A 27,305-nucleotide genomic window follows, 5' to 3' on the forward strand; every position below is an offset into this window, starting at 1 on the left:
ACATAAATAAATGTTGACATATTTAAATATTTGAATGAATTTCCATCATTTTTACCATATTTTCTCCACATATTAGGAACAAAAACATAAAGTGATGATGTAGCTTTAACAATCTGCAGCACATTTATGATCTCCTCTGTTTGTTAAGCTCCTGATGACACAGATTTATAGCTGGTTCTGATTTCTCTGTGTTTTTTACTAGTTTTGTTAGTTGTATATTAGCAATCCTGACACAAACGGTCATTGATAATCTATTTTAGCCGTAGGGGTGATGTCACACTGTGTGAGAGAGAGCAGTTGCTGTAAATCTGGGTTTTACAAATGAAAAACAATTCAAAATAAAAAGTGTGGTATTTAAAACTATCTGCAGGTCTTACAAAGCTTGATTAACATGTTTAGCATTAATAACTGCAAACATCACTATGAGGGTAAAAATGGAGACCCTTATCTAAACTCTGACATTTCCTAAAGGAAGTCAGTATTTTCTAATAAACCATGAAGGCAGAGGTTGAATGCAGAAACAAAGCAACTCCTTCATTCAGCCTTCCTGTTATCTGCTGTTCAGGTTGCTCCACTTCTTCTCCACTTTGATGAAAAGTCAAACTGACATCCGGTGGAAGGAGGCTGATTTTTATCCTCCTCCATCTGGTCTGAAAACAGGAAAGTTGTTATTTTTATTAATGTGCAACTACAAAATAAAAAAATTAAATGTCCAATTTTCCCAGCAACCATTAAGAGCTTGGAGAAACTTTATCTACAATAACAGGAATATTTTATAATAATAAAATCTTAATAAAGGCATCAGTTTGCTAGAGATCTCTTTCTAGAAAGCCAATGAATAGGTCCATATGAACACTTTCTGAGCTCTAATAACTGTCTTTATTATAGCTTTTTTTATTCCAGCTGACCAGTTTGTTCTGGTTCTAAAACCTGGTCTTGGTGGTTCTGTCTTACTACATAAAGAAGTCTCCTGTCAAACAGACGCTACTTTGATTAGGCCATTTCGTACCTCGTGGGAAATTTGGATTTTCTTCTCCCAATAAGAATCACTTAGAGCTTTATTTTCTGTGTTTCTGAATCAAACTGTAAATGGACTCAGTTTATCAAGGATATCACCTTTATAACTAATTAAGAATGAGAGATATCTTAAAAAATGTTTGAATACATTTTATGCATTCAAACATTCCCCCTTTAAAGCTGATATTGTCGTGGTTTTATTTAGCTGCTGAGCCACATGCAGAAATCCTCTCAGGAGACAAGAAGAAGGTTTTAAAGGTTTATTCACAGACAATGATAATGAAGGAGATCCTAATCTGGGGAATTTTCTGGGAATACGGGACAGTAGATTCACTGTGGAGGAGAGGAGAGGTGAGCAGAGAAATGATGAGATTACACATAAATTATGATGAAAGAATGGAGGAGGCTTACTGGAAGATGCAGAAATGAACGCCAGGAGGACATGAGTGGAGTCTGGGTGGAGCAGTGGATCTGGTTAGTAGATAGAAGATGAAGGGTGATGGAGTAGCGAGGAATGGAGGTGGAGATGGGAGCGTTGGAGGGCGGACAGGATGTAAAGATGAGGAGGAAGATGAGGAGCATTTAGTTGTTGAGGAATAGAGACCCAAAGGTTTCAGCAGTAGATGGTTTGTGGAGTCTGGGAGCACACAGAGGAGGAACTTGATTTCTGCTTGACGGTAGCCTTGAACGAAGAGGAACTAGAGATATTTTTCATGGGGAAAAACACAGAGAGAACCATCGGACCACAGAGGGCTTCTGGTTACCACAAAGGTTAACAGTCAAGCGTCAGATGACTGGCAGCCAGCTCCTCATATACTCCAGCTGATGACTTGATCATGAACAGGTGAGCCGAAGCACACCTGTTCAAATCCACCCTCCAGGAATCCAGTAGCTCTGGTCCAAGTGCGCCCTCCAGTGGAGACCTAAGATTCCAAAACAGATGAACCATCCACACAGAGACGAACACCCCAGGATGGTGCTTATCTCCAATAGTCATTGGGCGAGAGGTGGGGTAGACCCTGGACAGGTCGCCAGTCCATCACAGGCCAACACAGAGACACACATGACAATCAACCATGCACACACTAATCCCTGAAGACTATTTAGAAAGACCAATTTACCTGGAAGTCATGTTTCTGGACAGTGGTAGGAAACTGGAGTGCCTGTAGAGAACCTATGTATGCACTGGGAGAACATCTCCATGCATGCAGAAAGAGAAAATAAACTGAGGGTTCTGGTTTCCACACATGTTGGGGTTTCATAGTTCTACATCTTTACATAGTATCGGTACATTTAGAGAGGAACTAGAATGATTCAGTCCTTGCTTGCTTTTAACTGCATTTGTGACTAAAATGTATAGCAGGATTCATTTCATAATCTCTTATTTTTTATTTTCAACTAAAACCTAATTTAACAGTTAATGAATGGGCAGATGGACAGTAAAAATAAATCTAAAGCAACCATAAAATGAGACGAATGTTTCTGTTTATATTTTTTCAATAATAAGATTTTAATAACAAGTCATTTGTTGTCATTTCATGTGTATCAAAACATAACTATGTTGTTATGAAGATGTTGAGTCGGTTATTTCCCTCCAGATATCAGGAGCACCACCTGTTACATTTCCTGACTCCCAGCAGCAGGGGGAGCTGTAGCAATAAGACGTTCATTATTAAATGTCTTGTTATTGATAACCAGTCATCGTTTAAACTTTGTAAATCTTGCTAATATGTGACGTGTTTCTGAATACGGTGAAGCTCTGCTGTTTACGACAGTCAACTACGATAAAAATATAAATTTTAAAACTCTCCTGAAGACGTTTTTTCCTCCAGAAATGATACATTTCCTTCTTATCACTTCCGCTTCCTGTGGAGCTCCAACTGTAGGCAGACCGTCTCGTCTAAATATGGTCAAGGTGTCGTTACGTCAGCGCTGATGACGTTTGACTTCCAAGAAATATGGGATGTAGAAGTCATTATTTTTACAGTTTTAATGCAGAACCCCGTGATTTGAAGCACACAATAAAACTGATATTCTGAAATGGACGGGTTCAGAGTTTGGGTTCAGATTTTCTCTCAGCGTTTTATTTGTTCTCGGAACATTTGAGTTCGGTCAGAAATCCACGGATCCTGCGAAGGGACAAATAGTCTTTGCGTTATCTCGCAATACTTTTAGGGATAGTTTCCAAACCAGACAACTGCAAAAATGGAACAAACACTTCACCCGTTTTTGAGATTTATTGAGTTTTATTTTGAAATCGGCCTTAAATAAAATGATCTTCAATCAGACGTAAAGACAGTTTTTATCCACAAGCTGTCAAACTACTGAACTCTGGACCATAAAACTGCATGAAACCACATCTGTGACACTTTATTAGCTTATTACTGCTGCATGATGTGTACTTTATTTTATTTTTATAGTGAGTTGAACGGTTCTTCTAACCATTTAATCGCATCGTTGACTGCATGTTAACCTGCAGATGACAAATAATCCATATCATGTTGTTTGTTTTGTGAGCAGTTTGTCATCTGTGCTGCTGTTCCAAAATACACAGTTTTCTCAAGATAATTAAATACTTTCGCGAGCGAACGCAAAAGTATTACATGTGTCCTCTATGTCCCTTGGCGGGCTCCGTAGAAAACAACTGGGTCACGCCCAGATAACGGTTTTCATCAATAAGGAAATGAAAGCAAAGAAAATGGCAGCATGGAGCTCAGCGGATCTCTGGTGGATTCTGTTCTCTGTCAGCTTCTTCTTTACTTCTACTGGTAAGTTTTTACTCTGGACTTAAACCGAACCGAGTCCGGATCCTAGGAACAAGTTACCAGAACTTCCAAACCCATCCTCAGATCCGTGTGTTTGGGGGTGGAGTGACGTCAGTCCATATCCAGAGATATGAAAGTATACCTGGGTAAAAGTACCGATACTTTCTAAGAACTTTCAAGCCCAACTCTGTCTCACAGGAAAGGAAACAAGGTTTAATGTTTATAAATCATCATAACTTCGATGATTTATCGTGTTTACAGTAACTTCCTGTATCTTTATGAAGGATGGAGATGTCTGAGGTACCGCACCCTGTTGGCGGACAGACGCCTCGGATCTTTTCTCCAGAACCATCATCTCTGCCTACAATGACTCTCAAACTGCTCTTTAATCTCAACACTTTTATTCTAAATAAGGCAGAGGAATGATTTCAGAGATCAGCGCTGAGGCTCTCATCATTTAACCCGCTGGTGATTGAAGTGACAAACAGAAGGTCACATGGTTTTCATGTCTGGTAGTCCCTGCATGGGATGTACCCTCAGTGTTTATCAGTAGACTATGTGTCACCATTCTGGAGTCTATCTGATAGAGAGTAAAAGCAGGTGTCCAACCCTGAATCTAAGTGTTGGTGCTGCAATCTAATCACTCCTGTTACAGGATGTAACCTCTGCACCATAACTGCAAAATCTGAAATGGCGGGACGTGTTTTTTCTGTCTTGCTGCTTAAAAAATATGTTAGAACTGCAACAAGCAATTGTTTTGAGGAGAAGAAAGTGTAGGAATGGAAGGAGGCTTTAACACCAGACTCTCGCTGCAGCAGAAATGTAATTTCAATGTTATGGTCTACTGACTGCCCAGAATCACCCTGAAGCTGGTGGCAACTTGCAATGTTAAGCCTGGAAAACCATAAGAAATATATTGTTAGCTTACTGTCTAAAGTTTATGCAGTTCTTATTCTGATTTGATGGTTTTGATTGGTTTTTGCTCAAAACGTCACCTGCAGCAGTGAATTGTGGGTAATATACTTCAACAAAGTCTACTAAGATGCGTGCTAGCCCAAGTGTGGATTGAGGGCACAAAGGGGGCGGGGCTAAGGACCACTCTGGAGAATTGGGACACACTACGCCTCCAAACCCTTCAACGGGAACGTGCAATAGAGGGTGGAGGTGCGAGTATTGGGACCGGGCCGATGACGTAACAACTACTGTCCCAGTTATCCAATTTTGCACACTTGTAACCTGCGCACTTCAACCCCTACAAGCACTTCTACAATGTACACACTTCATAGAAGGTTGTAGGGTGTAGTGTGGGTATTGGGACAGGGCTTATGATCTCACTTTCTTCTTCTTCTGGATGATGGCGGCCTGATAAGCCTTATTGTATTGAGAGCTCCATAAATGACGATTATTTTATCAACGTGTATTATTCCATTTGAAAAGTACCAATGGATGTTCAAAGTCAACTAAACCTGCTAAACTGCACCCTAGATCCCCAAAGATAAAAACACCTTCACAGGTAAATGACCTTGAACATGGTCACAGGTATGTTAGGGTTTTCTTAAAGGTACCAATGTCTCCTTACAGGAACATAGGAAGGAACATATGTATCTTGCTTATTAAATGCCTCAATAGAAGTTTTATTGCTACACAAATAATAGATTAGGGTTCATCAAACCCACTGACCATACAGCTCAGTCCAGTTAAAGCTGCTCTAGGCTGACTTATAAATTTACTGAAACTCTGAGGGTTGAGCTGGGTCTCATGTAACAAGGTGGAGCCTAGAGCAGGTGTCCCCAACTAAAATAGCAGGAGGTCCTCTACCTCCATCATCTAAACACTTTAAATCAACTGACAAAAATATTTTCTTTCATTTTTATTTAACATTTAATTGAGTTTTGGTTTTTTAACTAATCAATTATTCATCTGCCCATGAAATCATCTGCTGAACAGAATAGTTCTAATTTAAGCACCAATATTAAACGCACTTTGAATGGCTCAGTCTAGCTGGGTCAGAACATCTTGGTAGAACAGTTCTGCTCTCCTTGTTGTGCTTGAGGGAGGTAGGGCTGTTTGCTGAACCTTTTCCTTAAGTTGTTGTTCTTCTTTTCCATCTAAACGTGTTTCTGCCACAGCTTCCATGATCATTTCCCAGTCAGTCAAAGGCTTTATATGTTTAAACATTTTACATATTTGTAATGAAGCCATCTTCTTTTACTCTTCTTCTTCTGGTATTATTTTTTGGTGGTTGGCAAATAAGTTTGAACTGTGCATTACCGCCACCGACTGGTATGGAGTGTAGTTATCTTCTTTTACTCACCTGCGCTCCACCAGGTCATTGTACTGGGAGCTCCCAAGCTGGTAACTTAGCTTCTTCTTCTTTGTTGTCTTCTGGTGGTTGGCATCCAATGATGTGGTCCATTACTGCCACCAGCTGGCTTGGAGTGTGGACCAGAATGTCTCTGACCCACATAGCTGCCCATCACGCCTGTTCAAAAGTCAGCCGAGGCAGCTGGGAAGAATAAAATGTTTATATCTACTTAGTAAATGAGAAAATGTTTCGCGGTCCTCAAAAAATGCTCTCGGGGTCCAGATCTGGAGTCCGGTGTTTGGGGACCCCTGGCATAGAGTATATAATGATGTGTTTTCCTTTGTTCGGGGTTCCACCTTCTTCATCCACGTTAGCAGTAGGATTGGGCCCCGGTTGTTCTGATTTTCTACATAAAATATCTCAAATGTAACTACAGAGTTGTAGCGTGTCATCCATAGTTTAAAGGTTAAATTGAATCTCTTTGCCTGGAAAAAGGGACTAGAGTAACCAAAGCGCAGCGGTTCCAGGTCAATGAGCCTGAACATGACTACACTCACCGGCCACTTTATTAGGTACACCTTTCTAGTACCGGGTTAGCCTGAACATGACTATATACTATGGAAGTTTCTTTGCTAAACAAGCGCTAGACCTCAGCACTGAAGTCGCAGGCTGAGAAAACACTAAAGTTAGTGGAAGATGGAGATTCTGACCAGGTGCGTCCTAGACTAAAATGAATTGGTTAGTTTCTTTTGTTAATCTGACTGGTGGCACCTTGTCCTCCCAGATGTACATAGAAAGTTCTCCTGACTGTGCCAGTGTCCACTGAATCAGCAGAGCGGACCTTCAGCATGCTGAGGGACCTTAAAATGTGTCTATGTAACATGTTGAAGACCAGGCTCACTGCTCTGGCCCTGATGAACATTCACCCTCAAATCAACATCAGCAGTGAGGAGGTGCTCAGGTAGTTTGATGCGACACACAAGAGAGTTTACTTAGAATAGAAAGGCTTGGTTTTCCTTATTTATTATTTAGTGTCATTAGAAACAAATAGGCTATGTAGGCTTGTGTGTGTTGATTGTGTGTGTTGATTGTGTGTGTGTGCTTTGGGTCGTATAAGGGTCAGATCAGGGGACATGACAGGAATCATTTTAATGTAGTGAGGAGTTGTTAATAACTGAAGTTATATAGTTCCTGTTGTTTTGAATTCATAACTTAACACATTAAGGACTAACAACACCTGCCAAAACTACCTGTGAAACCTACGGGTGATTTTAGGAAGAATCCCCAAAGTCTGAAGTTTTCCTGGAAATTCAACACAAAAAAAAAAAATGCCTAAATGATTGATTTGTCGTCTCTGTAGCAAATACAAACCAAATCCGAAGTTTACTTCAAAATGACCCATAAGATTTCCCGTCTTCACTGGGATAAAGAAATACGTATGAATATAGAGGGTATAGAGAAGTTTTGATGCTCAGTAGTTGTTCATCTCCATGTGACGGAGCGCCCCCTACAGATGTCGACGTCTTTGTTGTGCTGGTTGAGGGTTGCTGCTGCTGCTGCTGCAGTGAAGAAGGTAGTCGCTTTAGGTAACTTTCTACTTTCTTCTTTCTTTGTTTTCAGCATCACTGGGGTACCTTCTTTTCATCTTCTTCTCTGCTCTTCTCTGCTCTCTTCTTCTCGTCTCGCCTCTTCGCACTTTTGTTTTCATATGTTGTGCTGCTGTCTTCCTGGATGCTTTCTGCACATGTGCAGTAAGATGGACTGATCCAATATAGCGGAGACTGAAGGGGGGTCCCGAGACACACATAATACAATTATCATTCAGATGGCATTTTAGCGAAAGGATTTTAATCAAAATCATAATTAATGTGTGCAAACATGTAATAACTGTATTAACCATACAAACCGGATTCCAAAAAAAGTAGGAAACCCAAACAAATTGTGAATAAAAACTAAATGTAATGATGTGGAGGTGCCAACATCAAATATGTTATTCAGAATAGAACACAAATCACAGATCAAAAGTTTAAACTGAGAGAATGTATCATTTTAAGGGAAAAATATGTTGTTTCAAACTTACATTGCGTCAACAAATCCCAAAAAAGTTGGGACAAGTAGCAATAAGTGGCTGGAAAAAGGAAATTGAACATATAACGAACAGCTAGAAGACCAATGAACACTAATTAGGTCAATTGACAACATGATTGGGTATAAAAAAAGCTTCTCAGAGTGTCAGTGTCTCTCTGAAGCCAAGATGGTAAGAGGATCACCAATGCCACCATTGTTGCGCAGAAAGATAGTGCAGCAATACCAGAATGGTGTTACCCAGCGTAAAATAGCAAAGACTTTCAAGTTATTATCATCAACCGTGCATAACATCATCAAAAGATTCAGAGAATCTAGAACAATCGCTGTGCGTAAGGGTCAAGGCCGTAAAACTCTACTGGATGCTCATGATCTCCGGGCCCTTAAACGTCACTGCACCTCAAACAGGAATGCCACTGTCAAGGAAATAACAGAATGGGCTTAGGAATACTTCCAGAAAGTATTGTCAGTGATCACAATCCACCGTGCCATCCGCCGTTGCCAGCTGAAACTCTACAGTGCAACGAGGAAGCCATTTCTAAGCAAGCTCCACAAGCTCAGACGTTATCACTGGGCCAGGGGTCTTTTAAAATGGAATGTGGCAAAAAGGAAGACTGTTCTGTGGTCAGATGAGTCACGATGTGAAGTTCTTTATGGACCACTGGGACGCCATGTCATCCGGACCAGAGAAGACAAGAATAACCCAAGTTGTTATCAACGCTCCGTTCAGAAGCCTGCATCTCTGATGGTATGGGGTTGCATGAGTGGTTGTGGCATGGGCAGCTTGCATGTCTGGAAAGGCACCATTAATGTAGAGAACTATGTTCAGGTTCTAGAACAACATATGCTCCCATCTAGACGTCATGTCTTTCAGGGAAGACCCTGCATTTTTCAACAAGATAATGCCAGACCACATTCTGCAGCAATCACAACATCATGGCTACGTAGGAGAAGGATCCGGGTACTGAAATGGCCAGCCTGCAGTCCAGATCTTTCACCTCTAGAGAACATTTTGCGCATCATAAAGAGGAAGGTGTGACAAAGAAGGCCTAAGACGATTGAACAGTTAGAGGCCTGTATTAGACATGAATGGGAGAACATTTCTATTTCTAAACTTGAGAAACTGGTCTCCTCTTTCCCCAGACGTCTGTCGAGTGTTGTAAGAAGAAGGGGGGGATGCCACACAGTGGTAAAAATGACCTTGTCTCAACTTTTTTGGGATTTGTTGACGCCATGTAAATTTGAAACAACATATTTTTTCCTTAAAATGATACATTCTCTCAGTTTAAACTTTTGATCTGTGATTTATGTTCTATTCTGAATAAAATATTAGATGTTGGCACCTCCACATCATGGCATTCAGTTTTTATTCACAATTTGTTTAGTGTCCCAACTTTTTTGGAATCTAGTTTGTACATTATGAGGGGTTTTAGGAACTTGGGGACCTAGGCAACTGCCTAGTTTTACCTAATGGTAAGTCCGCCCCCAGGTCAGATTCACCACGCGCCTTGTGCTCCTATGGCCTTTTTGTGTGAGTTTATGGCATATTTACCTGTTCTAATCCATAAATAATGGGAGGAGCTGTGTTTTACACACAATCTCATTGTGGATCCCACTGGTGATGTAAACAATATCTGATGGCGTTGACATTTTAACGAATCAGTTCATTGCGAGGAGAGAAACAACCAGCAGATCCCTGATCTTTGACAGAAGTACCTGATCCTACCAGTCTGCTCCTATCACACCCTGTTTAACAATAATGTTTGGTTGACATTCATCTCACTGTACTTGTTATTTCTGGACAATAAAACATCAGTCATCTTTAACAGGCAGTTAATTATCAATTTAAACAGATAACAGCATTTGATTACACATAAACAAAGACTCACTTTATTTAGTTAACTGCTGGATTTTCTTTGTCTTTTTTATGGTTTATTTAATTTAACTTTAACTATTAGGCCTTAGCTTATGTTTTGATAGTTTCATATTTAAAATGACAAAATATACACTTCTCAAAAAAATAAAGGGAACACTTAAACAGCACAATAAAACTCAAAGTAAATCAAACTTCTGTGAAATCAAACTTAGGAAGCAACACTGATTGACAATTAATTTCACATCTTGTTGTTCAAAAGGAAAAGACAACAGGGGGAAATCTTTGGTGATTATCAAGACACTCAATAAAGGAGTAGTTCTGCAGGTGGGACCACAGACCACTTCTCAGTACCGATGCTTTCTGGATGATGTTTTGGTCACTTTTGAATGTTGGTGGTGTTTTCACACTCGTGGTAGCATGAGACGGACTCTACAACCCACACAAGTGGCTCAGGTAGTGCAGCTCATCCAGGATGGCACATCAATGTGAGCTGTGACAAGAAGGTTTTCTGTGTCTGTCAGCGTAGTGTCCAGAACCTGGAGGCGCTACCAGGAGACAGACCAGTACACCAGGAGACGTGGAGGAGGCCGTAGGAGGGCAACAACCCAGCAGCAGGACCGCTACCTCCACCTTTGTGCAAGGAGGAACAGGAGGAGCACTGCCAGAGCCCTGCAGAATGACCTCCAGCAGGCCACAAATGTGCATGTGTCTGCACAAACGGTTAGAAACCGACTCCATGAGGATGGTATGAGGGACCAATGTCCACAAATGGGGGTTGTGCTCACAGCCCAACACCGTGCAGGACGCTTGGAATTTACCAGAGAACACCAGGATTGGTAAATTCACCACTGGCGCCCTGTGGTCTTCACAGATGAAAGCAGGTTCACACTGAGCACATGTGACAGACATGACAGAGTCTGGAGACACCATGGAGAGAGATCTGCTGCCTGCAACATCCTTCAGCATGACCGGTTTGGCAGTGGGTCAGTAATGGTGTGGGGTGGCATTTCTTTCCATGTGCTCGCCAGAGGTAACCTGACTGCCATTAGGTACCGAGATGAGATCCTCAGACCCCTTGTGAGACCATATGCTGGTGTGGTTGGCCCTGGGTTCCTCCTAATGCAGGACAATGCTAGACCTCATGTGGCTGGAGTGTGTCAGCAGTTCCTGCAAGATGAAGACATTGAAGCTATGGACTGGCCCACCCGTTCCCCAGACCTGAATCTGATTGAGAACATCTGGAACATCATGTCTCGCTCCATCCACCAACGTCACGTTGCACCACAGACTGTCCAGGAGTTGGATGCTTTAGTCCAGGTCTGGGAGGAGATCCCTCAGGAGACCATCCACCGTCTCATCAGGAGCATGTCCAGGTGTTGTAGGGAGGTCATACAGACACGTGGAGGTCACACACAATACTGAGCCTCATTTTGACTTGTTTTAAGGACATTACATCTAAGTTGGATCAGCTTCTAGTGTGTTTTTCACTTTAATTTTGTGTGTGACTCCAAATCCAGGCCTCCATTGGTTAATAAATTTAATTTCCATTAATGATTTTTGTGTAATTCTGGTGTCAGAACATTCAACTTTATACAGAACAAAGTATTCAAAGAGAATATTTCATTCATTCAGATCTAGGATGTTATTTGAATGTTCCCTTTATTTTTTGGAGCAGTGTAGATTTAAAGATAGGTGTTTAACAACTTGTAGTTACTCTTACTTGACAGCAGATATCAGGAAAAGATTGTAATCCCACATCTAAAATTTTTAACAAGAATTTAAATCTCACTCTGCATGTTCCAAGTCCACTTTTAAACATCTATGCTTCTCTCTTTCTTGTTAGAATCATCAGTGAATAATTTTAACATCTTAAATGTCCACAAATACAAAGAACAGCCATTTAAAGTAAACATGTCCAACTGTTCAGGGTTTCAGTACTTTTTGCTCAGCTTGCTGTTCTCTAACAAGGAACTTGTAAGAGTTGATGATTATTGATTAATTAATATTTATAAAGAATTATAATTTAAAATCATAATTCTAAAAAAATTAATTTCTTAACCAAAAATCATTACTTACGAATAAAAATCAGAGATGTCCTCTGGTGTTGTAATTATGGCTCAAGGCCCTTGATAATTACAATTATTAAATTCTCAGTAATAATTGATAACTATTACTAGATGTCACCGTTTAATCAACTGCTTCACTGAAGGTGGGGAACTTTGACCTTATTTTGACAGACAAATCACTCTCGCTTAAAATAAACACAAACACTTTCTCTTTATCTACGTGAATATTTATTAAATCAACAGCCCTGATATACTTCGATATTCTGATTCAATAATCTTCACCTAAACAAGCATGCAAAGTTCTACACAAAAAGAGGTAAAAATAATAACTAAACAAGATAAAACAACATTGAGTGTGTATGAAAGTAAAAACCAGCAGTTAATGCAAAACAAGAGAAAATATGGTGCTGGGCGAAGCTTTGGGAGCAGCCTCCACCAGGTTGCAGTCATAAAACCAAGTTGGAGCTCCTCAGTGAAACACAAAGGGTCATAAAACTTTTAGGCAGCAACCAGTGAAAAACATGAAGAGTGAAGACAAAGGAATAGTGAATATTCCACCATGAGGTTCTAGCAGTCCAACTTTAAGTTCACCTGAGTCTGGATTTGGTGTTGTCTTCTCTGAAGCAGGGGGAGATGGGGGAGTTAGTTACGCGTCTGTAACTAACTCAAAGATGGCCGGCCTCCCTCCTTTGGCAAAGGGGACAATTTTACGGACCGTCAGCAGTCGACTAGAGCAGAAACAAAAGGGAAAATTTCGTCTCCTTGGAAAACCTCCGTGTGTTTTTCTTGGGTTGCGTGTTAAATCCACGCTTTCGATCGGTAAAGTAAAACTTGCTGGTCTTCCTATCCCGGCAAGCCTTTCAGCTCATTCAGCTTCTGATGAGTTTGGCCAGTGAGTAGAATGAATGAAAACCCACGTGTGAGTTTCTTTTCCTGATGATGTGCGCCTCTGTTGTTGGTAACCGTGTCTCTGTTTCCAGAGGGAGAAAAAGTAATGGTGAAGCATCTCCGGTGTTCTTATATAGCCCACTATGACATCAGAGCTGCGACGCCCCTTCCTGTTAGCTGCGATTCATGCTAGGAGTTGTAGTAGCAGACGATACTGGGGTTTATAGTAACAGACGACACTGGGAGGTATAGTAGCGAACAAATGGTCCAACACTGTTCTCTAACAAGGAGCTTATGGCAAAATTTACACCAGGTGTTTGATTCATGAATGGACCACTACATTCCCTGGTTCAATCAGAGCTGACATCTAAGCAGTCCTCCTCATCATGCTGTTCACATCTTGACGTCATTGGACCAAGAAGACACCTAACATCCGATCAACAGAACCTCACCATAAACATGATGCTCTCAGAGGGAAGTGTCCACTGAGCTTAGAGTGTCCGTCTGTCATCAGCAGGTTGCATCAGAGAGACTTGAAGAGTCACAGATAGACATAGAAGTGGACGTTCTTTGGCCACATCCACACTGATGACCTCTTCATTGTGAACAGAACCCTGCAGAACCGGATGAATGATGAATGCCACTCAACTCCAGCCTTATTTTAAGGGAGGTAGGAGGCACCCAAGTGTCACATCAGACCATTAGAAATCGTTTCCATTAGTGTGGTCTATGTGCTAAATGACCTGCAAGAGTACCTGATCACACCACCAGGTACAGGCATCATCGTCCTCCATGGACCAGGGAGCATTTATGCTGGATGAGGGACTAGTGTGTTGGAATTATAATTATCGATTAATTAATATTTATCAAGAATTATAATTAACAATCATAATTTGACTAAATTAATTTCTTAACCAAAATCCTCATTTATGAATCGAGACCAGAGATGTCTTCTGGTGTTGTAATTGTGGCTCAACGCCTTTGATAATTATAACCGTTAAATACTCAGTAATAATTAATAACTATTACCATAGATGTCACTGTTTAATCAACCGTTTCTACCAAATCGTGGGGAACTTATAACCTTATTTTGACTGACAAATCACTTTTGCACAAAATAAACACAAAACACCTTCTCTTATCTATGTGAATATTTATTAAATCACAGCCTGATACAATCCGCTCTTCCGATTTAATAATCTTCACCTACTCAAACATGCAAAGTTCTACACAAAAAGGGTAAAATATCTAACTAAACAAAATAAAGCAAAACAGCAGTGGGTGCGAATGGGATCAACCAGCAGTTATGGCCAAAGTGATAATATGACAAGGTGTTAGGTATTATTTAGTCAACTCAGAGGTAAGAACGATACAGTCAGAGTTACTTGCAGCAAGGGTAGCCCACTTTGCAGTGAAACTACAAAGTTTTGACACCCTATCTCTTTATTTATATACACAGTTCAACAAACAGTTCAGACAGGGTGTGTGTGTGTGAGACGGAAAGGAGGCTGGTTCTCACAGAGATAACAATGATCTCACACACACAGGGAGGAAGGCATAGTGCAGGTGCCTTGCAACACAAGGTTTTTACATGAGTGATAACAAGTTTTTGCACCCATCCAACAGTCCCTCCTTTTATCACAAGTAAAAACATTTAATATAAAAACGAGTAAGAAAAATACTTTGTATGAGCGAAAACCCACGGACGGTAAACAGATTATATTTTGTGGGAAATACTCATACGGCCCCGCCGCCCTCGGCAACCATTAAAAGTTAAATGTTGATTAATACTTGAAATCATAAAAATAAAAGAATAATACTTGAAATCATAAAAATAAAAGAATAATACTTAATTAATGAAAACAGTGAAACATAATAAAGGAATTTAAAAATCTGCCCTGTTTATGTCATCATTGTACTTTTTCTCATTTCACTTAAGCAACAACTTCTTCCGATTTTCTGCTGTAAGGTCATTTTATGAAATACAATGTATGAGTTCACTCAGGCTTTTGATGTGATTTATTTACAACATGTCATCATAATCGTCCCCTTCATTTTCGTGTATTTCTACCTGGTTCAGTGTTGCATATGCCACCATGAACAATACCAGAAATTCTGTAGGAATGGATGTGCGTCATGTTCTTCCGTCAGTGTTCTGAGATGGGTCCCGTCTGATGTCCATCTCTTCTGGTTCGGTATCACCTCCTGTGGATCCTGCTTTAGATAGAGAAAGAGTCCTGCTACCAGAATTAAGCTCAGGCTTATCAGTCCTGTCCACAAGTTACAGAGAGCCATTTTATAATTGGGCGCAGATCAGCTGTTTTCTTCACCGGTTTGAGACGCTGGGCCATCTTGAACCCGGACTTCCTCTGCTACCCCGTCGGTTTGATCTGGCTCCTGTAACGGCAAAACTGGCTTACAGTGGCTTTTATGGATCCAGGAAGGCCTCTCTGCTATTTTCAGAGCTGTGGGCGTTGTCAGGAGTATTTGAAACGGCCCTTTCCACCAAGGAGTGCTCCAATCCTTCCGGTGGAGTGTCTTAATCAGGACCAGGTCTCCAGGCCTCATTCTGTGGGATAGGAGCAGAGATTATCGGCAGACCACTGGACATTTGTTCTTCTTTTGTCTGCAACATTTTATTCATCCACTCAGCTAATGAAGGTTCCTGTTGTGCTTTCTCTATTTCATTCATGTCAGAGGGCAGAGAAAACGGTCTGCCATGTACTATTTCTTTGAGAATACAAATTCACATCAGCAACTTGGTGTCACGTGATCTCAGACTCAGAATATAGTGGGTGGAGTTATACAATGATGTACAGTAGGTGGCAAATGGAGTAAGACCAGTTTGATTTGGAGTTATTCTCATCCATAATTTAACCAGGGATAGGCATTCAGGCCATGGCCTCCCTGTTTCTTCCATTGTTTTCCTTAATCTTTAACTGAAACCCTAATGCTTTAGAACTTAGTTCTATTAATTTATTTACAAAATGAGTTCCATTATCTGACCTTATGACCTGTGGGATACCATATGTGGGGAAGAAATGTGTCACTAGGTTCATCTATTACAACAAGGCAATATTTCTTCCCCCGTGTTTGCAACAAATTATGCATGATCTGCAAAAATGATTTGCATAGTCAGAAATATTTATAGTGTAGCATTAATGCTTTACCAGATGTGACATATTCCCCCCTTGACACGTGGGTCTTCCCAATGTGTCACTGTAGCCGCTGTGTTGTATACATTGTTTGGGAGGATTGGTTTATCTTCTATCTGATAGATGTCATCTTTTTTCTGTGCTCCTCTCTTTAGCCAGGCCTTTATTTCTGTCTTGGGTGCTGACTGTTGGGCGTCTTTCAGCACATCTGTGTCTATAAATAGCAGATCTGACATTTTCTCTTTAATAGGTTGAAATGAGTTAGTTCTGTCCCTGATGATGTTTTAAAACCTCTATTTTGCCAAATCTTATCATGGTGATGTACTGATCCGAAAACGTATTGGCTGTCTGTGTATATAGTAAGTATTTGTCCCTCATGTAATTCACATGCTCTTACTACAGCATATAATTTTGCTGTTTGGGCTGAGCATGTATTGGGTAGAGATTTAGCTTCTATTATCCTATCGATGGTTGTTATTGCATAACCAACTCTATTCTTTCCATATTCATCTTTAGATGCTGAGCCATCTACAAACACAACACATGAATCTGGTATAAGGGTTTGAGAAATGTCTTGTCTGGGTTTGGTGTCTTCTTCAACTTTTGCTTTATAAGAATGTGGTTTTCCATCTTCTGCAGTAGGTATTAGAGTACTTGGATTTAAAGGGCACATCTTTTTAGAGTTATGTTTGGCTGTGATAATAATAGTGATGTCAGTGTGATATGCCTTGCATGTAGCGTCAGGTGCTTCTCTTAATATTCCTGACTTCAACATATCTTGTATTACTGGCTTAGTACCTTCTTCAGCTTCTGGCTTTAAGGGGTATTGGCGGACTAATGGCCTTTTTTCAGATATTAGTTTAACCTTGTATGGTGGGAACCCCTTTATAAGCCCTACATCAGTTGATGATTGGGACCACAGTTCAGGTGGGACAGCAGCTAGGGCAGGATGCATGTTGCTCTCAGCTAAGCCCTGTATTTGTCCCTCTGCCTCATCTAAATGTGTCCTTGGATGGACTTTGACTATCCACGCTAGAATGAGCTTCCAGATTCCTGTATTAGGATCCACTTTTGACAGTGTCAGTGCTGTTCCTGCAGAGGTTTAAAGCCTCTGTTTTTCCAAATTCTTATTATTCTTTTTTTTCATATTTTATAAAGTAAGTCCTTATTACATTTAAAAATGAGATCAATATTTTTGGTAGTTGCTATTATTATAAATAATGCTTGGTTTAGTTCTTATTAAAAATAAAAAATAAAAACTCACTCACTGATGAACACAAAAATGAAGGGCATATTATATCTTATAATCTTAGTTTATCTTACCCAGTTTTATAGATACAACATACAGTTTCAGTCAGCTTTGTATTTAGTTCAAGTAACTAAAGTTTGTTTCAATTAACTAAAGTTTTATCTATTTCAGTCCAGTCCAGTAATTCTGTTAAGGTTAATTTCATCTTATGTTAAGTTTGAGTCTAATTCAATCATTTGAACCTGATGGAAAAAGTCTAAACATCTGTTAAAATCTTTTTGTTTTACCATAGAGAACTGACCTAATATTATTATGGTATGTTGAGGACTCTAATTTTTACATAACATGAAACAGACATTTATTTCACAAAAACAGAAAGTCAAACACAGACATTTGGCCACATGAAAGTTTAAATAACCTGTTTGTAAAAGAATTAGGAAAAATTGAAGACAGATCTATGAACTTTCTTATGGTTATCAGTATTTTCAATACAGGTAGAACCTTTGCCATCTTTATATGATTTTCTGGAAAAGATTCTGGAAACCTTATTAAGATATAAGTTTGACAAAGATCATCAGAACATCAGACCTTTATTAGCGCTTTTAAAGTCCCTCAAAGATGCATTACAATGAAATCAGTCATTCCCATTCACACACATTCACACACTACTTACTTATTTCTCTGTCAGAGTCATTTTATTTGCATAAATTTGAACATAATTTGACTTCTATTATTCTTAAAATGCACATTGTTTCCTCATAACCCCTTTTGTTTCCACTAGGTCTGTTTTGAACGCTTCAATTCTTTTTTATTCACCAAAAATCAATAAGGTGGTCTTAGTGGGTCCACCTTAAAGGTGTTATCTGTTGGGTGTCATGTTATCATTGTCAGGTCAGTGAGGTTCATAAGTCAGTCAGAACCTTGGTCATTTGTTCTGTGCACATAATGTTTCATAGATCCAGTCTATGATTAGTCAGCAAAACTTCCACCTATAGGAGAAAAATTGATTGTTAATGAATGAGCTGCATTTCCTAGGAACACTGTCTTCCTCCTGGATGAGCATCACCTGTTGAAAAACTTTCATCATTGTTTGTTTCACATATTCAATCAGATCTTTATATTATACCAGTAGGTGAAGTTGTTAGTATCTCATGTAGACTGACATATACTGTTGCATTTGGAGAGGATCTCAGATTAAATAAACATAGTTAGAGCTTCAATCCAGGTTCATTTTGTGTCTGCAGACTTTAGCCAATTTTTCTTTTCTTTCTTTTTTTTTTATACATAAAGAGCAAGATTCAAAACATTTTCAAAAGGCAGATTGTGGCAGAATGTAGACAAAACTGCTTATTGATTAACAAAATAACATTCAAGCACACAATCACCATATTAAAAGGCTCTACTTCTAGAGAATCACTAAACTTCTGGGGTCCGGTTTTGGCCCGCGGACCTTGAGTTTGACACATGCAGGGTAGAGTTACAATCTTTATCAGAGCTTTCAGCAGAGACAGGCTTCTGCTGTTTGCAGAAGTTTTATCTTTGTTTTCAGGCAGCTGCATCTCTTAGTCAAGGTCGTTTCACAGAGCTGAAATTTAACTTCTCTCAAAGAGGAAAAATCAAGAATGCAAACAATCTGAGCCAAATATGGAATTATTTCCCTGTAAAATGAATCTTTTGCATTTTATCATGGTATTGTTGGTAGTATAACACCATAGAATGATTTTTAAAGCACCTGTTTCTCACTAATGCTTGCCTACAAAATCTTTTACTCTCAGATTACTTCTTTAACAACATTCTGTTCTCTCTTCTCTAGTCATTGTTCACTGGGTTGTCCAGTTGGACAGTTTCCATGTTGTCCACATTGTCACCTCCTCTTTTAACTTCCTTTACCACGTCCTCTAAAACCACCTCTTAGTCTTTATAATTTGGGGCTACCTTGGTATTCTAAACTGGGATGGGTGGCAGTCCGCCCCCCTTTATTTGTTTTCAGTTAAGCTGAAAGTTTTTTTCTGTGCTTTTCTTAAGGCCTCAGTATTATGGCTATGTCAGTTAAAAGCTGCTCTTATTGTTGTTTTTTAAATTAAACTTTTTGTTTTAATCTGTTTATCAACTGTGAGCACTCAGGGACTGAAAAGTCCCCTTTGAAATTATAATCTGGCAAGGTTTTTTATTGTCTCTTGAATCTTTTGAATGCATAATCTCCAGTTTAAGATCCCCGTGTAGTTTTAGGATTTCAGTGATAATTAAGTTACCTGAAAATCCGTATTTTTATGCCATCGTGCACATATTTCTGTTAAATCAGAGCTTTTTCTCTGTTCTTTCCCCATTGTTCTGAATCAGAATCAGAAAATCTTTATTGCCAAGTACGTTTTTGGACATACAAGGAATTTGTTTTGGCGTAGTCGGTGCAATACAATACAAATTAAACAGTATAAACATATCTACAATATAATATAAATATATGTGCACAGTTTTAAGTGAGTGAGAGTAAGTATAGAGCAGTATAAGATGCAAGAGCAATACAACAATGCAGGTGATCATTGTGTAAGTAAAGCAGGAGTCCAAGCTGAACGTTAATGTAACACATAGAGTTACAGGTTACAGGTGTCCTGTCAGCAAAAAAAGGGGGGATGTGGGGGAAAGGGACAGTGTCAGGGTGGTTTCCGGGCTTTGTTAACCAGGCTGGTGGCAGATGGGAAAAAACTGTTCTTGTGGCGTGAGGTTTTGGTCCGGATGGACCACAGCCTCCTGCCAGAGGGGAGAGTTTCAAAGAGTCTGTGACCGGGGTGGGAGGGATCAGCCAGAATCTTCCCTGCCCGCTTCAGGGTCCTGGAGGTGTACAGTTCTTGGAGCGACAGTAGACTGCAGCCAATCACCTTCTCAGCAGACCGAATGACACACTGCAGCCTGCCCTTATCCTTGGCTGTAGCAGCGGCGTACCAGATGGTGATGGAGGAGGTGAGGATGGACTCAATGATGGCTGTGTAGAAGTGCACCATCATAGTCTTTGGCAGGTTGAATTTCTTCAGCTGCCGCAGGAAGAACATCCTCTGCTGGGCTTTCTTGATGAGGGAGCTGATGTTTGGCTCCCACTTGAGATCCTGGGAGATGATGGTTCCCAGGAAGCGGAAAGATTCCACAGTGTCAATTGTGGAGTCACAGAGGGTGATGGGGGCAGGTGGGGCTGGGTTCTGCCTGAAGTCCACAACCATCTCCACTGTCTTCAGAGCGTTGAGCTCAAGGTTGTTCTGGCTGCACCAGTCCAACAGATGGTCCACCTTCCATCTGTACGCGGACTCGTCACCATCAGAGATGAGTCCGATCAGGGTGGTGTCGTCCGCAAACTTCAGAAGCTTGACAGACTGGTGATTGGAGGTGCAGCTGTTGGTGTACAGGGAGAAGAGCAGAGGAGAGAGAACACAGCCTTGGGGGGAACCGGTGCTGATGGTCAGGGAGTCAGAGACGTGCTTCCCCAGCCTCACGCGCTGCTTCCTGTCAGACAGGAAGTCAGTGATCCACCTGCAGGTGGAGTCGGGCACACTCAGCTGGGAGAGCTTCTCCTGGAGCAGAGCTGGGACGATGGTGTTGAAGGCAGAGCTGAAATCCACAAACAGGATCCTGGCGTAGGTTCCTGTGGAGTCCAGGTGCCGGAGTTATTTTTCTCTTTTTAGTTTTCATTATTTCTAATTTTAGATCCCCTTGTAATTTTAAGACATCCTTTGTATCTAATTTGCCCAAAAACCCATGTTTTTTATCTTTTATTCCATCTATGACAGATCATACCTGCTCCTTTTACATAGTTCTCCATAAACTTTACCTCCCCTTCTAAGTCAATTAGTTTACTTTGTTTCTTCTCCATTATGTTTTATGTTAGTTTAATTATAGTATAAATGTCCCAGATAAAAGGTCACTGGCATGAGACTTTAAGGAGAGGACATTAACACGGCCTTCTACTGCGACTAATTCGCAGCGGTGTTAATTTTCTGGAATGAAATCCGACCTGAATCTCCAAAGTCACCAGTACGTAGTTTTAATCTGGGCAAAAGAAAACACAGGACCAGCAGAATCCTGCTGATTCTATTAAAATGCTTAGTCCTCCATACACACACAACACAGTCACACAGTTAGTTTCAGGTACCTTGTAATTTTTTCTAAGTTAACTTGGTGTTATTTTATGAGCTCAATTTACTCCGTTCTTTTTACTTTTATAGCGCTTATTCTATTCCCACGCAGGGGAATAACCCTTAGTCGTTTTATTTGGCCCCCTTCTTGGCGGGGCCCTACCTTAATTTGTCACTATTCCTTTCACGGTGGAATAAAACCATCCGAATGCAGCGTCCTTACCGGCGACGCACTACTAACGACTGTTAAGTACTTTTCCTATGAACTGTATTTTAAAACTGTCTCACCTCGGACTTGACTTCTTGGTGACTCTTTGGACCCTGTGAGAGTCACCCCGCGCAGAGGAAGGCGATAACCCACTGGCCAGGTGTGAATTCACACACACCGGGACTTTCAGCCACTCCGGCTAATGGAGGCTGTGCAGCGGTGCTTCGCTCGACGTCAGGCTTCCCCCACGGATCCCAGAGTCACTGTTAAAGCAAAGAGAAATAAGGTTATTGAATTAATCCGGCTACGAAGGACCAATAAATGTTAGGTATTATTTAGTCAACTCAGAGGTAAGAACGATACAGTCAGTTTTACTTGCAGCAAGGGTAGCCCACTTTGCAGTGAAACTACAAAGTTTTGACACCCTATCTCTTTATTTATATACACAGTTCAACAGACAGTTCAGACAGGGTGTATGTGTGTGAGACAGAAAGGAGGCTGGTTCTCACAGAGATAACAATGATCTCACACACACAGGGAGGAAGGCATAGTGCAGGTGCCTTGCAACACAAAGTTTTTACATGAGTGATAACAAGTTTTTGCACCCATCCAACACAAGGGAATATGGTGTTGAACGAAGCTTTGGGAGAGCAGCCTGCCAGAAATTGTAGCTCAGTGAAATGCACCGTCGTAAAACATCCCCTAACTCTGGGCGGGGGTGAGCACACAAAGAGTTATACAACTTTTGGCGGCAAGCTAGTAAGCAGTAAAGTTGAAGACAAAAAAAATGGTTGATTTTCCCCATGAGGTTATTATAACAGTTCAGTTTCACAGCGCACCTGCGCGCAGGTGTTTGCACGGTAAAGACACACTTGCGAGACACGGCGGTCTCCGAAAGTACCAGCAAGTTTCAAAACAATGGCATGCACATACAATTCAGAACACATTAGACTCTAAATGGAGACTCTAATCGCCCTAAAATTTCCTACTCTATCCTGCCCACGCTGTCTTTAATAACGAAATAAAGGAAAAATAAAAAAGATGGGTTTTACTTTGTTGAAGTCTTCCTTCTGAGCAGAGGGAGAGAGGAGGAAGGGGAAAGGTGGAAGTTAATGTGCGTCCACTGTTAACTTCGAGAAGAGCGGTCAATCTTCGTCCTTTGTCCTCCTTGGTAAAAAGAAAAAATATGATCTGACCGTCAGCAGTCGACTAGAACCAAGCAAGGAGGGAAAGTTGCGTCTCCTTGAAACTCCGTGGTTTTGGTTAAGTGTTAAACTCACGTCTTCGATCGGCAAAGTGAAATTCCTGGCCTTCTCATTCCAGAAACCTTGTTCATGAACTTTTTCGTTGGCCAACGAAGGAGAATAAATGAAATCCACTTGGGACTCTTCTCCAAAAGTGATGCGCTTCAGTTGCTGGTCCAGTCTCCAGCTGATAAAGCAAATGGTGGGTCCTCTCATCCTCTGTTATATAGTTGACGGTGACCTCAGGGCTGCGACGTCCCCATCTCATCAGCCGCAGTGGCTGCTGGGTTTTGTAGGACAGACTATCCTGCGGTACAAAATGGCCGATGACGTTGGAAAGGCATAGTGGCGTCCAGCAACGTGCAAATGGTCCAATATTCAGCAAACAAGTGGTCCAACAAGTGGACCTCAGTTCTGTTCTCTGATGAAAGATGATTCAGATTGAGCAGAAATGATCCCCGCCAAAGATGTTGGCGACATCAAGGAGCTCACTATGCATCAGCTACTGTTGTCATCAGACCAGTCCTTGGTGGTGGAGATGTTACAATGAGGGCAAGTGGGTCTAGTCAATACAGAACCGCCCTACACTCTGATTGGTACATTGACAAGCTCATACTACCTGATTAACATCCTTGATCCAGTCATTGTTCCCCTGCTTGAACAACACATGACTACTTTCATCCTCATGGACAACAATGCTGCAGCTCATCCAGGTTTCATCATTAAGGAACAGCTGCTGGAGACTGGAGTACCTGAATGGAGTACCTGAATGGAGTAGCCTGCGCTTTCTTCAGAGCTGAACCCCGTAGAAAACCTGGAGGATCATCTGAGTCGCCGTCTGGAGGCTCGTAACTCTGTACCCCAGAACCTCAATGACCTCCTTCAAGAAGAGTGGGATGCCAAGCCTCAGCAGACAATAAGTCCAGTCGTGAACAGCCAGAGACGTTGTTGTCAAGCTGTAATTGATGCTCCAGGTCACATGAAACGTTACTGAGACATTTATGTGTTGTGTTGTGGTCTATCCACCACTGTATTAGCTTTTGGTTCAATAAATTGTCTGACATAAGGAAATCACCTCTGAATGCTTCTACTTTAATGTCCTACTTTCATGATATATTATCACTGTAGCGTGAAGCTTTTAAGTTTTCCGTAAATATTACCTGAAAGCCAAAGATTTTGTGAGGAGAGTAATGTCAGATTTAAACACTTATCACTGATCTGTGATAACGCTCCTTTGTGCACCTAGGATGCAGCAGTCTGTCTCTGAAGGAGCTCTCCAGTTCTGCTACAGCTTCATGCATGAGGAACTACAGAACTGGAGAGCTCCTTTGGCCTTAACTCCAAAATGGGTATTCATGTCTCTCTGGTGCTGCTGTAGAAGTGCAGAGGTCCACTTTGACCTCTAACCTTTCTGCCCTGGTCTGTTTCTTCTCCTGCAGATCAGACAAACATCACAGCAGAACCTGGACAGAACACCATCCTGCCTTGTAGAGCTGCTGACAACAAACCTGTTATTGCTGTAGAGTGGAGGAGAACTGATCTGGGGAAGGAATATGTTCTTCTGTACAGAGATGGTCGTATTGATCCAGGAAACCAGCATCCATCTTATAAGAACCGGGTGGATCTGCAGGACAGACAGATGATGGAAGGAAACGTGTCCTTGGTTCTGAAGAACCTCACGACTAATGATACCGGAGCATACGAGTGTCGAGTCCAGAATGAAGGAAGCCGTGAGACAAAACTTATCAACCTGGATGTTTCTCCTCCAGGTGAGTCTGTTTGTCTCTGGATCAGAACAGTTTCCTGGTTGTTGATGAGACTCTCAAACATCTCAGATCAGATCACAGATCATAGTCACACCTGTTTTCTCTGCAGGGAGCAAGGATGGAGGAAGCAAGGATGGATCCATTGGACTAATAGTTGGTCTGATCACATTTGCTGCTGTTGTTGCTGCTGGTGTTTTATTTGTGATGTATAGAAGGAAATCTGCTTGCTTTAGGGAGAAGACCCCAGATCCTCCAGCTGATCTGTAGATTTAATCTATTTGCCATAGATCTGTGGACATCATTATGGATGTTGGTGGTTTTCTAATCTATAAATGAACAGCATGAAATAATTTCCTCCTGCTGACTCAGCTACAGCAGATGAGAATGAAATGTCTGTTACCTCTCTAAACGTTAAATGTTCTGCTGGTTCTGATGGATCACAACAGATCAACCTTCTGCTGTCATCAACCATGACTTCATTGTTACTGAATAGCTTCACTGGTGCTATAAGTTATGGACTGAAAGGCTTAGAAAGGTCCATTTTAATTTAAACACATTCATTTTGTTTGGTTGCTTTAAATCTCAGATGATTAATCATCAAAATATGTTTAATAAAAACATTTCAGCACCAAGACGCCAAGAAGAGCTTCATGAAACTGAGCTCTGAGTGACTCTTTGTTTCTGTTTGATGAGAATTTCTTAGATAATCAGATCTCATGTCTTTTCATTCAGTGTTAAATGTCTGATAATCTGAAGGTGAAGGTTGTTTTCTTTCCATTATCATAAATCCATTATTGTCTTCATGTTCATCAGTCATTAAAACCAACACCAGGTCAGGATTCAGTGTCTTGTTGAGACCTGGTGTTAACATGGATCCTGGCTGATCAGGACCTCAGTAGACCAGACCAGAGATGATTCACAGTAAGAGCCTCCTGAGTGGTCCGATCACACTGATCTGCTCTACAAGGAAATGAAACAATAAATGGATTCATCTCAGTCACTTCTGAGATATTTTGGGAACAAACTCTGAATAAACTCAGCTGTGAAGCTTAGAAGATGTGACTGAAGAGAGGAAACAGAGGAGACATGTTGTTGGGCTGTACTGAGCTCGGTATCAGCTGACAGATTATAAAACAGAACCATAGTGAAACAACTGATGGGTCACATGTCCAACATTACTCTGCATGCTGGACATTTCTACAGGTCGACTTTAATGTGTTTAAACGTCTGAATTTAGCTCTGTGAGGACTTGATCTGATCACTCAGGACGCATGTTAGTGCAGGTGTGGGCGGGGCCTCATTTCAGGTGTTGCAGGAAATATGAAGTACAATCAAATCAATATTCAATGAAGTATTCTGTTTCTTTTTGCTTTTTTATCCTTTGAATTCATATTTATTCAAAGCAAAGCAGCATCTGAGCTTCTGATTTATTTCCATCATCGTGTTTCTGCACCAGTTTGGGCCTTTTTATAAAAGTGTTTTATTCAGATATATGTTCATTAGAGATATGATCTCCTTCTCTGAACAGTGAAGTAATTATGACAAAGTATTAATGCAGCTTTGGTTGTTCCTTGTTAGCAGCTTCTGGCCTTTGCTTCCTGCCTGACTCTCATGTATTGAAGCTAAATGTGTTTTTACTCTGAGCTGACCACCTGTCTGTGGATAATCCTCCTAGGCTGTTTTAGTGAATGTAGAAACTGATCTGGAATCAGCCCAAAGAACAACCTGATCTGCTGTTGAGTATTATTGATGTTCCTGAATCCAGATGTTGACACAAAGGAAGGAAGAGATGTTGGTCTGAAGGTTCCTACCAGATCCATTGAAATATTTAACTTCACTAATAAACAGCTTTAAGCAGCCAGAATAATCTCATCACTTATTTATTATTTTTCTGGTCATTTTAATCAGGATTTCTTGAAATTATATCTTGAATGTCCTAAACTTGAACCATAATGTTCCAGTTTTTCCTGTGTTTCTGTTTGATGTTTCTCCTGAATAAAAGTCAGACTTTATATATACAAGTAAAACGAACGTGTTGATTATTGTAAGAATGTGAGAACCTCCATGATGCATTAAGGAGTGAATTAGGTCCATTTAATCAGGTTTTAACACTTCAGCTCCTTTATTTCTGACATTTATAACAGGATTAATAGACGTTTCCTTCAGTTCATGAGGTGAAGGTATCACTGGAGTAAAATTAGCTCAACTAAACCATCAGCATTAATTTTACCTACAAACTTTGGGAATGATTTATTTTAAAACATTCACAAACTTGTCCAGAAATCCTTTGGACCATCAGAACAATGAGGTCCAAAGGATCTCTGTACAAGATCGGGTCAGTGATCATCTCCAGCTCATTCTGGGTCCCTCAAGGTGTTTCCAGAAAGAATATGAAGTCTCTTTAGTGTATTCTGGGTCTGCTCTTAGTGGGAGATGTCCATCTTGTTAATCAAACTATATAAGTTTGTTAACATACTTAAGGAAGTGATAAGAGAGAGGGAAAACAATCTGCCTTTCTCATAATATTTATTTGACTTTTAGAGTGACACGTCACAGTGCA

The 27,305-nt window shown here is 40.7% G+C and overlaps 1 protein-coding gene across 1 annotated transcript; it reads left to right on the forward strand.

Moving 5' to 3' along the window:
• Positions 1 to 3,666: 3,666 nt before the first annotated feature.
• On the forward strand, positions 3,667 to 25,017 carry LOC124880619 (myelin-oligodendrocyte glycoprotein-like). The gene is made up of 3 exons (XM_047385895.1): positions 3,667 to 3,785; positions 24,419 to 24,748; positions 24,855 to 25,017. The coding sequence occupies exons 1-3, from the start codon at positions 3,701 to 3,703 to the stop codon at positions 25,010 to 25,012; spliced, it is 573 nt and encodes a 190-aa protein (XP_047241851.1). The 5' UTR covers positions 3,667 to 3,700; the 3' UTR covers positions 25,013 to 25,017.
• The last annotated feature ends 2,288 nt before the right edge of the window (positions 25,018 to 27,305 follow it).

This window comes from Girardinichthys multiradiatus, chromosome 14 (assembly GCF_021462225.1).
Source record: "Girardinichthys multiradiatus isolate DD_20200921_A chromosome 14, DD_fGirMul_XY1, whole genome shotgun sequence".
NCBI lineage: Eukaryota > Metazoa > Chordata > Actinopteri > Cyprinodontiformes > Goodeidae > Girardinichthys > Girardinichthys multiradiatus.

Coding starts and splice junctions, on each gene's coding strand:
- LOC124880619 (XM_047385895.1), top strand. CDS start 3,701: ATGAAAGCAAAGAAAATGGCAGCATGGAGCTCAGCGGATCTCTGGTGG. Junction 3,786..24,418: donor CTTCTTCTTTACTTCTACTG/GTAAGTTTTTAC, acceptor CTTCTCCTGCAG/ATCAGACAAACATCACAGCA. Junction 24,749..24,854: donor CCTGGATGTTTCTCCTCCAG/GTGAGTCTGTTT, acceptor TTTTCTCTGCAG/GGAGCAAGGATGGAGGAAGC.